The following is a 16,308-nucleotide window of genomic DNA, read 5'->3' on the forward strand; positions in this document are numbered from 1 at the left end:
CAGCCTGTTGGTAACTTGGCAGTCATCTTTTTAACATCTGCACTTGCAGCATAACCCACCTTTCAGGACAGGAAGGCAAGAGGAAAAGTGAGTCCTCTACCTTTGTTCACTAAGCATCTCAAGTTGAGCTGTGGAGATATTTTCTGCTGCTCAGACGCATGGAGTACAGAGATTTCTTTGATCCAATGACAGTGCTGTTCAAGGGGGATCATTTTGACCAGCTCTGTCTTCGTCTTCTTGTCAAACTCAGCCTAAAGAAGCCAGAAATTCTCAGTCCCAATTTCTCTCCTGCAGAAACATAACTGAATGAAATAATGAAAATGATAGAAAATAGCTAAAATTATTCTATTTAATAGTTTCTGGTTTGCTTTTGTTTGTTCTGAATTATAGCAGAGTTTTTCTCTCTTGGCAATACTTAACAGCAAGGAAAGAATATTAGGAAGAACTTCTCCAAAAGAGTGATGATGCACTGGCACAGGCTGCCAAGGCTGGTGGTATAGTCACCATTCCTGGAGGTGTCCAGGAGCAGTGGAGATGCAGCACTGAAGAATGTGGTTAGAGGTGTGGTTAGGTGTTCTTAGAGGTCTTTTCCAGCCTCAATGATTCTATTCTATGATTCTATGAAAGGACAAAGACAGGGTAAAAGGAACGATGTTCTGCTTCGAAGCCTTGCTGTTGCAATTCCCACATTACAAATTGTATAATTACTTTGTTTTTCCAGCATCTGGGCCTGGTGTAATGCCACTGTCTCACTTAGAGAAAATGAGGGTATATACGAGACGTGTTTGTTTGGGAGCTTCCTCAGTGCATTCCCATATGTGGGAGAACATAAATACAGAGTGAATATGGACCTCTTATCTTGATCAGAGGAACGTGGTCACAGTGAATTAGAGCACCATACCCAGTAATCAAGAAAGCGTGGTGATGCACTGGCACAGGCTGCCAAGGGAGGAGGTGGAGTCACCATCCCTGGAGGCGTTCCAGAACCATGGAGATGTGGCACTGAGGGACACAGTTAGTGGTATGGTGGGGATGGGTTGGGGTTGGACTTGGTGATCTTAGTGGTCTTTTCTAACCTTAATGATTCTGTGATTGTGTTTTATGATTCACCAGTGCTCTGTTATACCAAAATCTCCAAGAAACCTATTGAATGCATCGTATCGCAGCATTTGAATCTGTGTATTTGTGCACAGCAGCTCCTTCCCATCCTGAATCAGACTCGTGTTGATGGCAGATGAGCACATAATGGACTGCAGTGCAGCCCAGTGAAACTTGTTCCTTTACAGCTAGCTCTTGCCCAACTGGTTCCAGCAAAGCAGGCGCTGCTCTGTGCAAGAGACCTTTGCTGCCCTCTGCCTGGCTCCTCAGAGGATGCACTGTCAAAATATTAAAATCAGACATTTTTTTCAGAATTTCAAATAACACCTCAGAATTTTCTTAATGAAGTATTTCTGTTTTTTTTTTTCTTTTCTTTTTTTTTTTTTTTTTCCTGCTACATCTTTTATTCAAGAAAATCTAAATAAAATATTTTAGCCCTGGACATCAGACTGGAATACTCTGGCTTTTCAGCAAGTCAAAACACCGCAAAATGCTCCATAGATGAAAAAGCGTTTCTCTGCTGCAATTGACTGATCTGTGAGGACTGTAATGCTCAAGAAAAATCTCCACAGAAACTCCACAGAGAAAACTGGCATTCCTGATGGAAAGGTGTTGGAATAGGGTCATCCTCACCTCTCCAACTATCTGACATTAGAGCAAATAAGGAGAAATACCAGTGTTATCACAGCTTTCATACATGCATGAAAGTAATCAATCCAAATAAAGAGGTGTTACTTTTAGGCTTCCATGAACCACAACGAGTTTGGGAATGTTTCACCTTGCTGCATGCAACAATTTGGGATCTGATAGCTTCAAGAAACTGGGCTGCACGAGGCTTGGTGTTTGTGCTACCAAGGTCTTTGATTAAATGCTGAATAGAACTAGATGTAGAAATAAATCCCACTCAGTTTATCCTTTCCATATGGCAGCGTGCCATCCATGAGTATTCCCAGAGTTTTCCATTAAGTTTTGCAAAGCTTCAGGCACCTCACTTTTCCCTAGGTTCTTTCTGAGATTGTGTCAGAGCCACATTAAAGAGCAGTACACTACATTAGTGCCTTTTCTCCTAAAACCAGACCTCTAGCCACACCATCAATGAAAACGTTAAATAAATATATAAAGTTGTATAAAGGTAAGTCGACGTTATTTGGTGATAACAGATTTTTCTGTTTACCTCCCTGTCTTACCACACAATTGTTTTCGCCAGGACATTCTGAGGAGTGCTGATTTATACCTCTGCAACTTCTCCTACCTCCTGAAGACAAACAAACGTTTGACCTTTTCCCACCCTCCACAGGTTCTCACAGACAATTGCTAATTGCTCTGAGGTTGGTACTGCTCCCTCAGTGCCCTGGGATGAATCAGCCTCGCCAATGTGAAAACATCACATCAATCCAGTTATTTTCTAACCTCTTCTCCCTAATCTAGACAGAAATCTTCCATGAACGTCCCTCATGTTAAATGTATTTGTCTCTGGATCAACACTACCATTTTCATTGACATATGAACCAAAAAGAAAGAAAGAAGGAAAGAAAGAAGGAAAGAAAGAAGGAAAGAAAGAAGGAAGGAAAGAAGGAAGGAAAGAAGGAAGGAAAGAAGGAAGGAAAGAAAGAAGGAAAGAAAGAAGGAAAGAAAGAAGGAAAGAAAGAAGGAAAGAAAGAAAGAAAGAAAGAAAGAAAGAAAGAAAGAAAGAAAGAAAGAAAGAAAGAAAGAAAGAAGGAAAGAAGGAAAGAAGGAAAGAAGGAAAGAAGGAAAGAAGGAAAGAAGGAAAGAAGGAAAGAAGGAAAGAAAGAAAGAAGGAAAGAAGGAAAGAAGGAAAGAAAGAAAGAAAGAAAGAAAGAAAGAAAGAAAGAAAGAAGAAGAAAGAAAAGAAAGAAGGAAAGAAGGAAAGAAGGAAAGAAGGAAAGAAGGAAAGAAGGAAAGAAGGAAAGAAGGAAAGAAAGAAAGAAAGAAAGAAAGAAAGAAAGAAAGAAAGAAAGAAAAGAAAGAAAAGAAAGAAAGAAAAGAAAGAAAGAAAGAAAGAAAGAAAGAAAGAAAGAAAGAAAAAAGGTATTAAATTGTCCATCTCCCAAAGCCTTCATGATATACTACAATTTTAAGGGACCACCACTTTCTTTGGTCTTCATTCATTGTCACATTTTGCAGTTGAAGGAAAGCAAGCACTGCTCCATGGCAAGTTTAGCAAGCAGACAACTAGAAAAGAAATAACTGAAATAACTGCAGTTACTAAAGATACACTCACTCCTCCCATCTTCTTGCTGCTTTATCTGTCTTCCAACTGATAATGGAAAAAAAAAATTGTACTAATTCTAATGTTCTCTTCCCAGAAAGGCTTTAATTTTTTTGCTCACCTTTCTCCTTTCCTTAGAATTCCTATTTTTTCATCCTCACAGGGTAAAAAGAGGTCTGCAAAATCTCTGCACTGTGACCCGTTTTTCTCCACCTCTTACCTCTGAGAAAGTGTTTGGTCTGATGTTGAGTGCCCTCTCCTGGGCACCTGTGCACTAAGGAGCCATATCGCCCAGCGAGCACCTCCTGCCGCAGGCAGACATCAGCACAGCCACGTGCAAATACCCCACTCACACGCTCTGGAATGCCCTGTGCCCAGCCAAGCAGTAGCTATGCCCGTTGCTTTGGGCTGTTCCATTTCCATCTCAGCCTATTTCTGAAATTTCCCTTCTGAAAGCAAATCTGGGGGAGCGCATGGCCATCAGCAGTGACAGCATCGCACAGCACTGACGTTAATGCTTGCAATGCTACTGCTGTTTTATGCTTCATTTTAAAGAAGCAATGACAGCCCCAGTGCCCCTAGATCACAGCGTTTTCTTCTTTGCCTTATCTACCCACACAGACATGCAAATCCATAGAGACTTTGACATCAGTTTTTAACAAGGCACACAGATTTCGGTCAAATGAAATGTCAGAATGTGGTCTTCCATATTTCACCAGTGTTATTCTGCCACTTAATTTAATAACAGCCAAATATCAAGTGCTGTTAGAAAGTGACTTTCTATTTTGATGTGATGTCCTATCAGCAACTGAAAAGAAATAATGAGACAGATCTTAATTTGTGATGCACGGTAGACTGCCTAAACTCATTTCCATCACACAGTGGCCGACGTCTAGTGATGACTGATTCAGCACATGGTTGTCTGTTCAGCTGCTCTATCCTCCCACACTGAAGTAAGATTAAGAAAGGGTAGGTCCATTTACAAGTCTTTTTCAGACAATATAAACAAAACTGGGGTTTTCAAGATACGTAGAGTCGTGGCACTGAGGGACATGGTTAGAGGGCATGGTGGGGTGGGTTGAGGATGGACTGGATGGTCTTTTCCAACCTGTGATTCTGTGAAATTTTTACTCAACAATTTTTTTTCTCCTTTTCTGCTATTGCGGACTGTTTATTTAGACTTGACTAGTATTTTGTGTCTGTAGCAGGCTTTTGTAGCTTCAGGTACACCACTGAACTTCCGAGGCAATTACAAAGCACTTTTGTTTTTCCCATACATTATTTTCAGTTTACCATCAGCTCTAATTTCTAAATTTAGAAATTCACAGTGAACTGCAAATAAACCGTAAACCAGAAGAGTTGCTAATTTTTCTCCTTCATGTCTTTTATTAATTATCATCAACAAAAAGTTGACTGAAACGTTACGAGTGATAACAATAATAAAGAGGCAGAATTTCCCACTCATGGTTTTCCAAACTACATTGCTTTTGACAGTAGAATGGCTCAGCAATAAAGTTTTAAAGACTGCAGTCAATGTTATCATTTATTCAGCAGATGTTGTCTCTAAATCTGCCGGGCTAGAAAGCATCTGCATGATGTCTTCATGGCTGAGTACAATGATGGGCTCCAGATCAAAAGAGTAAGTTCAAATACCGAGATCACCTTCAAGAGCACATAACAAGGTTTGAAAAAAATTCTCTAATGTAGACAAAAGGGACTTTCTGAGCAGCAGAGGAAAAAGTGATATGGTCACGAGACCATGTAGTTGGTAGATATGGTCTCGAGACCTTATATTCACAAAAGTAAGATTGCTGTGCAGGTGGTCTGTGATGTCCGCAGCCTAGCGTGGGATGGCACAAACCTTGTATGGGTGGGGCTGCAGCGTGCCCCCAAAAATGGGCTCAGTGTTGACCGTCGTCACTCCCTCAGGGAGCCGGAAGCTGAATGCCCGTAGCAGGTTGGCAAAGAAGATGAAGAGCTCAGTCCTTGCCAGATGCTCCCCCAAGCACACCCGGTGCCCTGCAGAGGAAGAGGACGACGATGGTGAGTTTGTCACCCTGACCTCGGACGCAGATAAATTCATTGTCGCGTAATTGAGCATAACCGCTGTGGGACACTGTTAGTTGCACGGTGGGGATGGGCTGGTGGTTGGACTTGGTGATCGTTGTGGTCTTTTCCAACCTCAATGCTTCTATAAAGCCAGAGTATTTTTGCTAAATCTGGAATTCCTGTAGGATTTAAGCCAATCAATGATACAAAATGTTCTGTAATTCTGCCTTTATAAAGAGCCCTCTCTCCAGTTGTAGACAACTGAGCACCCCTTCTGCTTTGAATTTTCCTTCAGTTACATCAAAAATCTTACTTTTATCTGACCGACAACTTGAAATGAATTTGTTTAATCATATAAGTGAAGAATAAAGAATTGTTCTTCCGGGAAGATATGCTCCAGTTTTCTATGCATTAAGCATCAGCATTAGTGTTTGAAAGTGCTTTCCAAATATATGCCTGGAGTTGAACTGTTGCCACAAATGAACAACCATCATCACTAGCAGAGAATTTCCTTCTGAAAATGGGGCAAGCTGTATGTATACATTTACCAGTATGTCTCTGAATTTCCATGCTATTATTTGTTCAGTAGAACAGATGCTTACAATTCGATTGGCAACTGTTACCAGAAATAATTTTAATTTTATCACTGTTTTTTCACAAAGAGGATTAAAATAGATGACCAGTAGGTCTTCAATAGACGTTTTACTTCTACAGCCCCAGCCCAACCCACTGATTTTTGTGGTGTCAGTAATTTTACCTATTGAGAATGGCAAGAAGGCTTCTCGGCTCACAAAGTTTCCATCCTTATCCAAGAAATGACCAGGGTTGAACTGCCGAGGTGTTTCCCAGTGCTCTGGGTCATACAAAGAAGAAGCAATATTTGGAAGAACAATGCTGCCCTGAGAGGAGAGAAACATTAATTCTAACTGATCATCTTCTCTTAGCAGCCAAAAGCTGAGAGGTGAGACCAGTGTTAGACATTGCTTAATTTCAGTGTTCAGCCTTACAGGTTGGTAAATTTGTTTCCCCAGCAGGAAGTGAAGAACTGGGAGGAATGGATTGTGGCTTTAATTTAAAACATCAGTTCAAGCCTGAGAGTGGAAGCTGTCGTGTCAATAGACACTAACATTATTTGTACCGTTTTCATTTCTCACATTAAAAGTTTCTGTCATTTAGTGTCTTTGACAAAACCAAGTTGCAAACCTTACTACTTTTCCCTTGATATTTTTCAGTCTTCTTGTGGACAAAAATTCTGTTCAAAATCATCCTACTTCTGTATCAACATAAAATCAATCATGGTATCCTACAGGATCAATCTCCAAGATTTTGTCTTTGGCTAAAATCTCATCTTCCACCCTTTGGTATCTTCCACTAGCTCCCAAGAGCTGCATCACTCATCACAACCATAGAAATGGTTCCTTGTCCTCTTTCTGATTGAAACTCTGACCCAGAGGTACCCAATCCCAGTTCTGTTGAGGAGAAAGCCTTGGTACGAGTAGATTTGAATCCACAATTAGTTCTACTGATAGAGGAAAGGCCTGTAGCAGCTGTGAGAAACAGTACCTTCTTGAGGGGAAATCCCAGCAGTGTTGTGTTCCTCACACACACCCTGGGCATGCCAATAGAGACAATGTTGCTGAAGCGCTGGATTTCATGAATCACAGCATTCGTATAGGGCAGTTCTCTCCGATGCTCATAGCAGATGGTCTGGGAAGAACCCAAAACGGCATCCAGCTCCTTCTGCACTTTCTCTATGGAGAAATATTCATCGTTTCAGATGGGAAAATACATCACCATATTCAAAGACATTTTCTGTTTAGAACTACTATGACAGCAACAAAACTAAAACAAAAATGTAGGCCAATTTTATAAAGGAAAGTCAGTGAGGTGTTCCAACAGTTTAAACGTGTAGGAATTCTACTGGGTCTGACACTATTTGATGCTATATTAAGAAAAGACATTTGTTGCTCAGAATTTTAGAACTAAGCATTGCCTTATGCTGCAGTGCGAGCAAACTGATTTATCACTGTGTTTTCTTTTGGCGAGGTGCCTTGGGCACTTACAGCCATTTACAACCAATGCAGTCATAGCTGTCTGGAATTCGAGCAAGGTGAATCTGTACGTAATAAGCCTAATTCCTATTAAAAGAACATGGGTCTTATGCAGGACATGTTAAATGAAGTAATGCCAGCTTCTTCAAAAAAAAACAAAACAAAACAAAAAAAAGACACCAATTGCTGGAGACAGACATACTGGTGTCTGTTCATTACAAGAGTCTGGATGAAACATATGACTCAAGAAGCTGGGCATGGATCATCCTGCACACGCCCTGCTTTCCCAAGTATGTGCAGGGTGTTATATTTAGATAAGAAAAATTATTTAGGTGAGTCAGTGCTTTCATAACCTAAATTACAGGGTGATAATAACCATGCAGTAACACGAGATTAAGTAGACCTTATTGTCTGACAGCTACATGTTAAGCAATTTTTTCTTATCTTCATCTCTTTCATCCATTTTAATTCCTCTTCTTCTCTGGGTATTTGCACATGTTCTGCTATCTAACAATGGCTTCTCTGTTATCCAGCATAAGAAAGTATTCTGTTTTTCATTTAGTGCTCTGTGTCAGTGATATTTAAAAGACAGACTTAAAAATAAACTACTATAATGTACACAGACATAGCAGATAAACCATCAAATTCTCCTCCCAACTGGAATAATGTCTGCTGCAAGACACTCAAATGCATCATAGAGTTAATTTGACCTCCGATTAAATTGACACTCTGATACCTTGGGCTCAGAAATGGACCAACAGACAAAAAACAGAAGCTGGCAATTGCCCTTCAGCTGGTTAGCTTTACTCCTCTGACCCACAGAGCACACAGAAGAGCAGCAGTCCCTACAGCCCCCAGCACTCCTACTGGATCAACAAAAAACCAAACTGAAGTTCCCAAAAAGTGGCATCCCTGCTATCACACATCAGTTTATGGTATATTATTTTCAGCCATCAGTCACGTTTCCTGCTCTCTAAGACAGAACCCAACTCAAGATCCATTAAAATGTTATGTCTGTACTGTTCTACTGCATCAGAGATATATGTGATCCACTTCCTCTTACCTTGAACATCTGGATATGCCACCATATAGAGCAGGCCCCAGTTCAAAGTAGTGCTTGTTGTCTCTGATCCACCCAAGAAGAGATCATTTATAGAATAAACCATGTTTTCTTCATTGTACGTAGACTTGGGTTCATCTCCAAACTGCAAAAAGTAAGAAAAAACATAGAGGTTTATTATGTATATGCCAAAATTACGAAGGAACATTGTTACATTTTTGGAGAATTCATTACCAACATGTAGGGAGGATGTACCTTCTTTTGCCAATGGAGCAGCATGGAAAGTGGAAGGACATTTTTCTCTATTGCAATATCATATCTTTTAATATTTCCCCTACATGTCTACTACAGACAGCTCTATTTTTTTAATAAGCAAACTTGGATGATTTCCACCCAGCAGCATCCCAAAAGAGCTCACTAAAACAATTTCTGGTCCACCAATGTTCAGGTTTCATAAATCTTAAAACAGTACTGAAAGACTTAAGAAGTACTTAAATGTTTTGGAAGGCCAGATGTGTTAATATTGTGAAAATAAAGCAAGGGGATCTGAGGAACTAAATGTTAGGCTGACATCCATCCTGGACTACATACACGAATATATAGAACATGGCACTCTGACTCTCCAATCCCTTTCCAGCTCTCTTGTGGTCTTCTTCTAAATTCAGTGTTCTTTCACTTAGGCCACAAATAATTCCTTAACTGAGAAAAATTGCAGTACATTAACTACCCTTTAATGAAAGAATTGCAAGACTGTGTGGCATATCAATAAGGTGTTGAGGAACTGTGGAGATGTGGCACTTGAGAACAGGGTTTGGTGAGCATGGCAGGGATGGGTTGGCAGTTGGACTTGGTGATCTTGTAGGCCTTTTCCAACCTTAACATTCTAGGATTCTAGGATGATAAAGGATTTAGCAAGTCTCAGGTTACTGGATTCACAATGAGATGTCTGTGATGGGTAAGAAATGGTGATAAAAAGGCTCAAAAATGGATGATTTAACAGTCTTTCACTTAACAACCCATTAATGTATGACCAAGCAGAACACACACTTACTTTTTCAATGTGAGCTAGATAAAAGTCAATGAAATCCTGGGGTTCATCTGGTATCTCTCTCTCCTTGTGCTTTCTGATCTCCCTCCTTGTAAAAGAGCTCAGAATGTCATAGCAAGACAGTGCTTTCTTATGAGGACCAGGGAGACGGCACATCAGCCAGGGGAAGATTTCATACAGCTGCGGGAGTGATATACAAGAGGTACCACAAAGTCTCCATCACTATGAAATGCACTTAGACCTACTTTAAAAAGAAGTTAATATCAATATTAGCGCAAGGAGTTTTTTTCATAATTAATAAAATATTCCGAGGATGAGTACATTTATGTTTTCGAGTTGTGAAACGGTGTACAGCATAATTTCCAGCTGCGTTAATGGTGACTCAGAGTTGCACGGCCCCTCAAGCTCAGTCAAAATCCAAATTAGAGCGATTATCATTAGAAAGAACTGTAGCCATTTATTCAATTATTCAACCTGTCTTCAGTTATAATGAACAGTACTCGGGCATTTTAAAAGCTGGATCCTGCCCTCCAGTGGAGAATGCCAGGAAGCGAAGAAGCAAAGGCATTGCAAACTGTCCTCACCAGGGGGTGTAAAGGCAGTCGGTGAACCCCAAAAAAGGCCACCCGGCAAAGGCTGGTGTACAAACTGGGTAGTTCCTCAAAGCACTCTGTACTGAAAGACCTCTGAAAGAGTCCTCAATAAAACTTGAAACAACTTCTACACAGATTTCTCTGTCTTCCTCTTATTGAGCTCATCTTGTATTCTGCTAATTACCCTGGCTAAATTAGAGAGACTACACTAAATTAGCGAGACTAAATTAGAGAGACTGTGTCTATATTTGGGGTGGTGAATCACATTGGCAGACCTGACATTCAGCATTTATCACGATGCCCTGTGCAGGCCATTTGTTGAGGAACTGAGTACCAAACACGACCCAGGAGCATTCCATCAGCTCATGCCTTGCTGCAAAGACCTAAGAGTAAACTACTTACTGTGAGGCAACGAGCACAAGTGATGCAGACTGGTATGTAGTGCATTACCATCCCATCTGAAGGCAGTGTGATGCCTAGTAGAGCTGCATGGGACATTGCTCACCCATTTGAAACTGTTATGCCCAACAACCACCGCTCAAATCTGCATTTCCCACTTTCTGTGTTATTCAGCCAAAGGCAAAAGATCATTTACTTACGTGGTGAAGAAAGCTGCCTCCAAATTTGAAGATATGCTCTGTGGCTCTAATCAGTTCATGGAAGGTTTCATCCCCTCTGGAGAAGCGATGCCCATAAACAACAGCACAAATTACATTGGAGACGGAATGAATGAGAGGGTAATAAGGATCCAGAGGTTTCTCTGCAACCACAACAATAAACATCACCCTGAATGTCTCATATTTTGCTTCATAGGTTATCTAAAGAACTTTCAAGCAAGTACTGCATTTCACAATTAGCAACTTTTTTACAAAATTGTAATCATCACCACTTAAGTTGGAAGAGACCCTAAAGGCCACCTGGTCCAAGTCCCTGCACTGAACAGCTCCATCAGGTGCTCAGAGCCCCATTCAGCCTGACCTTGGATCTCCAGGGATACCACCTCTCTGGACAACCTGTAACAGTGCCAATAAGGTGATGAAAGTATTGTAAAAAACTTCCTTATAACCAGCCTAAAACTTTCCTCTTTTGGTTTGAAACCATTTCGCCTCATCCTATCACAGCAGATCTTGCTAAAGTGTCCATCCCCCTCTTTCTTATAGCCCCTTTTACATACTGAAAAGCTGCCATCAGTATCCTACTGATTTTTTACAGCCAAGGTGCAATCGGTAAGAAAATTATTAAGAAAATAATTTCACAGCTTCAGAAAAAAGAGTGTAAACAAATGTATTTGTAACCCTACTGATGTAGCTGCCCAACACCCAAGGCACAAGGTTAAGTCGCTTATTGTTCTGAGCTGCAGGAGTCGTCTTCTTTTCCTGCACATTTGGCCACAACTCCATCTTTCCTAGTTCTTAAGTCAGGAGACTGGGTTGGAATTAATTACCTCTAATTGACACAGTGCTAGCCACAGCATGTCCTGGTTTACTGTGCTTTGCATAATGATCAGTATTGGGAAATTCAACACAAATGCTCCTAACTGGGTTGATCAGGATAAAACGTTGTAATGAAAACAAAATTGTACTCACTGCCCTACAGAGTGCATGGAAATTGTGCTGCAGTGTTTAAATCTGAGCCTCCCACTGAGTCTGAAAAAGCACAGGACTGGGTTCTTTGTGTTTCCAGTCCATTCTACATCGATGCAGTATGACTCGTGGAACAGAAGACTTAGTGTGATACACTAAAGACATCAGACCAATGACAGAAATGAATGGGTATTTGTCACAGAGATACCTTTCGAACTTGTAAAGAATTCCAGCAGGTGGTGGGCCTCTTCTTGCACTCGTTGTTCCAGACCTCTCTTCCCCAGGCCCAGGTTGCGTAGAGTCTTCAGCGCAAACCTCCTCTGCTGCTTCCATGTGTGACCAGTGGCCAACATAATCCCTGAGTCCGTGAAAGAAAGAATTCTTCATCATGCTAATATTTACTACAGACTAAGGCATTCTTTACCTGAAAGAACACTCTCATTCCTAAATATCACAGTGTTGCTGCAAGTGGAGATGTAGAAGCCTGTTGGGAAACATTTTGCAGCTGCTTGGAGGCCTCAATGTATTACGATTACAATAGGCAAAGTCCTAAACAAATGTACGTAGGACATACTCCTATAATGCATTTTTTGTGCCAAATAAGAAAAACTTAGAGCTGTGAAGTGGCTTAACTACGAACTTCATCAATGCTGAATCAAACTCAGATTGCTTAGCCAGGCTAGGTGCAGGCCTGAGATAATAATGAGAGGAAGAAGAAAATCAGGAGCTTGGAATTTCCATTGTGGTTGGGGAGCGTGGAACCTATAGTGAGGTTGGAGGGTGTCATCCCTCATAGACAAACCCTGCCATTGTGGTGCTGTTAGGGGTGGGTACCAGCTACAAAAGAGTTGCAAAGATAATGTTTCTGTGCAAAAAATCATCACACCTTTTCCTTTGGCCATAGCTCTGAAGAAAGGAGACACCAGCCTCCCAGACACATCTTCGGGATGTGTGGTCATACCATCCTTCACTGCTTGGAATCCATTCAGTATGATCACTGGGGCCCATCCAAACCACAAGGTGAACACGTTGCCATAAGTTTTTGCCAACTGTAGATGGGAGAGAAGCCAGCAAAGCACAGCTGAAATCCCACACACCACAAACAAACAGAAGATGAACCTGTTTTTATGCTAATTACAGGACCAGCCCTAACCTGGAATGATGTTCTGCATCTTCTCCATAAGACTACAATTATCAGTGAGAAGGTATGAGTGTCTTTTCCAGCATTCACTGCTGGAAACAGCTGAGTCTGCCAGCTATTCAGAGCCACAGGTTTATGCCAACAGACATCAAGTAGATTTTATTTGTATACAAACCAAGGCTCAGTTCAGAGGAGTCTCATCGTCTGCTATTCACATGATAGAGGGTATTCTCCATCCAAAAGATATTTTCCAGAATTTATATCAAGAGGGATTCCTCCATTAACAAAAGTTTTGTGGGTCTTTGTAGATCCCATCGAAACCACGAGCACATGCACACACAGCAGATCTTCAGTGTCTGTTTACCAATGAAGTCAGAGAATAATGCTCAGAAAGCTAAAAACTCGTGCTGTGAAAGTCCCTCTTTAAAGTGTGTTTCCCTGACTTCAAATCTGATGTGTTATCCCCACAGGTGTTTATCCTAAAGGATATTAAGTTACACACGAGTTTGTCAAACTCAGGGTTAAAAGGGGAGAGGTCGAAGCATTGGTTTTCACACGCATATAACACGAGAAACAGCAAATTACAAAGACTTCTAAGCTGCTAGGATTATCTGAAAGTAAATACCTTCATGAGGCAGTCACGATTGATCTGGAAGTTCAGCTGCAGCAAGGTGCCAAGAATGGGGAGAGGGACCGGTCCAGGAGGAAGGCATCTCCGTGCTCGTTGCAACTTTAAAAACTGCATAACCAAAAGGAAGACAACCAGTGCTATCATAACTTGATTTATGGACAACATTGCTGCTGCTTTTACTGGATTCTCGTTATTGAAAACAGTCTATTGAAGCTATGAAGGCTGGTTGCTCAACCAGTTGTTTTTTTTCGTAAGAGTTTAAATTTCACATAATAAGTATTTATTCCACGCCCCTAACCCTCCCTCTTCATTATCAACCACTCTGCTCCTGACCAACCCACATTTTCATAATGCAGCGTGTTTAGGTGCATATCCCTCTCCTTTTCATCCAGATTCCAGTTATCAAATATGGATCATGGGTTTTGTAGGAACTTAGCTGTGTCGAGATTCTTAACACATGGCCAAGATTCTCCAGGCAATCTAAATACACATCTCCATATACAAGCTCTCCAGCTGATTTTCTGAGTCAGTTGTGGATGCGTGTGCTCCTACAAATACTTCATGAATGCTTTTAGAAAAGCAATAACCATACATACAAATTAAGCATGCAGATGTAAGTGGATACTAAATCTTAGAATTTTTGAAATGTTTTGTACGTGTTTTATTTATACCTACATTCAGGAGAGCAACTGATTGAGGGTAATGGCAAGGCTGATAAAAGTTAGAAGCCCACATTTATCATAAAATAGAGATATCAGTATACTGGTATCTAATGCTCAACATGCATAGTTAACTTATTAGGAATCTTGAGCTACAAGCAGAGCTAAAAGCCTCTCTTTGAGAACCAGTTGGAACACGTGTGCGCCGTACTTGGCAAGTGGAGAATGAAGGCTGTGTGAAGCAGAGTTCTTTGCCAAGACTCAACATATGCAGGAAGTATAAAGCTGTTTCCAGGAGAGCTTTATATGCTTGCAATCCCACCATGAAACTGCAAGACTTGTGCTTCAGCTTGTTTCTTACAGCAGCACTTTCTTTGGGATAAAATTGGCATTATGGGATTTGTGGCTCTGGGACATGCAATGGGCATACCCAGAACAAAAGGCCCAGAGGCTGCCAGCCCACAATTCCCAGACTTCTGCATCAGTTAGCTTCCAACCACATTGCTTCATTAGTATTAAAGCATAATGTAGGAATGATATTAACCAAGGAAGGGCTGTTTCTGTGCTTCTACAAAAGCTTTATTTGTTTGTAATAACAAGCTTATTTTTCAAGGCACTCGTTTCTAATTTAACTCTCTCAACAATGCTTTTTACTCCAGGTTCAAGGACTACCTTTGTTTCAGCATCTTGGGATTTTCCACTGTGAATCTCTGAAACATTAGAAAATGTATTCCACTAGGATGATCCAGCTCCTTAGGCTGCGGGCATCAAACGATAAAAACTACATGGTTTAGTGGACAATACTGGTGGTAGGTGGATGGTTGGAGTAGGTGATATTAGATATTAGAATTTGGGAATGTTCGGACATAAACTCTATGGGTCACAATAGGAGCCCCACATCTATCACCTCTTTCCTGCCAAGGCTTCAGCAAGCACAGGGAGAGAGGAAGGAAAAACTGGCATTTACCCATGCTGATATCCACGTTATCAGTTTGCTGGGTTGTTTTTTTTTTTTTTTTTTTTTTTTTTTTCCCTTAGGCTTTTAGACAACCACTCCTTTTTCAAAGTGCTATTGTTTTGCTGCTCTAAGACAAAGCCCCAAGCTGCTTTCTCCAACATTGTTATTATTCTTCTGTCACTTCTGCTTGTGGGAGCGAGGAGGCTGCAATTCATGCTGCCATTATCTACTCTTTGGCTTAATGCAGACAAAGCTCTGTTGTTAGGGAACATAACTACAGCTACTCTGCAGGTAATTTAAGGAACTGTATAAGAATATGGCAAGACAAACAACTCTGTAATGTAGGAAGGCAGTAAAAGCAGAAAGAGGATATGGGACAAACAGAAATGTAGAAGACACCAGAAGGAGGAATATACAAAGACAAATATATCCATCCAACAGATGGGAGAGAGATAAGGGGAAAGATTTCAGTGAGGAAAGAATATCAGACAGCAGAGGCTTGGAAGGCATCCAAAGAAAAACTTACAGGAGATGGAGGACAGTGTGTGTGGAAGAAAATTAATGGAGGTGTGTGCAAGGGAGTTGAAAACATGGCAGTAAGAAAGCACATCGGATGGAAAAAGCCTGAACTAGTAGGCAGCTGCATTAGGAGACAGAAAAAAACAGGATTTCCTTGGTAGGCATAACACACAGCTTGCATAGCAAGCATATTCAAAGCTGAATTTCACGCTCTGAAATATTTTCCCTTAGAGAGCCTAAGTAGGCACTTACCATGGATTACTACAGTGTAAGAGTATGCAGATATGTTTTTATCTCATTTCAGGTGGCACTGCAGGATTACCTTCCAGTTTACCTAGGAATATTTTGTAATCTACCCGCATCCATAAGGCTCAAACATCCAAGGCACGCTGAAGAGAATCGGAAAAGAAAGCCTCATTAATTCTCATAGATTCACAGAGCATCTGAAGTTGGAAGGAACCCACAGGTTCATCGAGTCCAATTCACTCATGACTCCTAACAATTTGTCTGGAGGCTGGGCTCAAGGCCATGCTTTTAGCCATTTGTAGTAGCCCTTCTAGAACACTGGGAGTGACCTCGTTCTTTCTACCGCCCTTGAAATCAAGAGACGCCTTCTGGTTAAAGAATAGCCAAGGGACAGCTTGACACTCAAGCATAAAAACAAAGAGCAAAAAACAAATATATGAGA

The 16,308-nt window shown here is 41.0% G+C and overlaps 1 protein-coding gene across 2 annotated transcripts; it reads right to left on the bottom strand.

Moving 5' to 3' along the window:
• Positions 1-4,694: 4,694 nt before the first annotated feature.
• LOC104909216 (cytochrome P450 2J4-like) lies at positions 4,695-15,993 on the bottom strand. 2 transcript variants are annotated; one of them, XM_085232972.1, is made up of 10 exons: positions 15,873-15,993; positions 13,479-13,592; positions 12,599-12,761; positions 11,921-12,070; positions 10,729-10,889; positions 9,540-9,716; positions 8,492-8,633; positions 6,941-7,128; positions 6,135-6,276; positions 4,695-5,347 (listed from the first exon to the last, which is right to left on the bottom strand). In XM_085232972.1, the coding sequence occupies exons 1-10, from the start codon at positions 15,873-15,875 to the stop codon at positions 5,169-5,171; spliced, it is 1,419 nt and encodes a 472-aa protein (XP_085089098.1). In that variant the 5' UTR covers positions 15,876-15,993; the 3' UTR covers positions 4,695-5,168. The 2 variants fall into 2 exon arrangements, with proteins under 2 accessions (XP_085089098.1, XP_010715112.3); XM_010716810.4 differs by lacking the exon at positions 15,873-15,993 and having other exon boundaries at positions 13,479-13,699.
• Between the last annotated feature and the right edge of the window lie 315 nt (positions 15,994-16,308).

The sequence above is a fragment of the Meleagris gallopavo genome, chromosome 11, assembly GCF_905368555.1.
Source record: "Meleagris gallopavo chromosome 11, MGAL_WU_HG_1.1, whole genome shotgun sequence".
NCBI lineage: Eukaryota > Metazoa > Chordata > Aves > Galliformes > Phasianidae > Meleagris > Meleagris gallopavo.

Bases quoted from the DNA above. Each gene is read 5' to 3' on its own strand.
- LOC104909216 (XM_010716810.4), bottom strand. From the start codon at position 13,649: ATGTTGTCCATAAATCAAGTTATGATAGCACTGGTTGTCTTCCTTTTG. The intron at 12,762-13,478 runs GTATTTACTTTC...TCCCATCTACAG, and splicing joins ATCGTGACTGCCTCATGAAG to TTGGCAAAAACTTATGGCAA. The intron at 5,348-6,134 runs GTAAAATTACTG...CTTCCTCTGCAG, and splicing joins CTTCTTGCCATTCTCAATAG to GGCACCGGGTGTGCTTGGGG.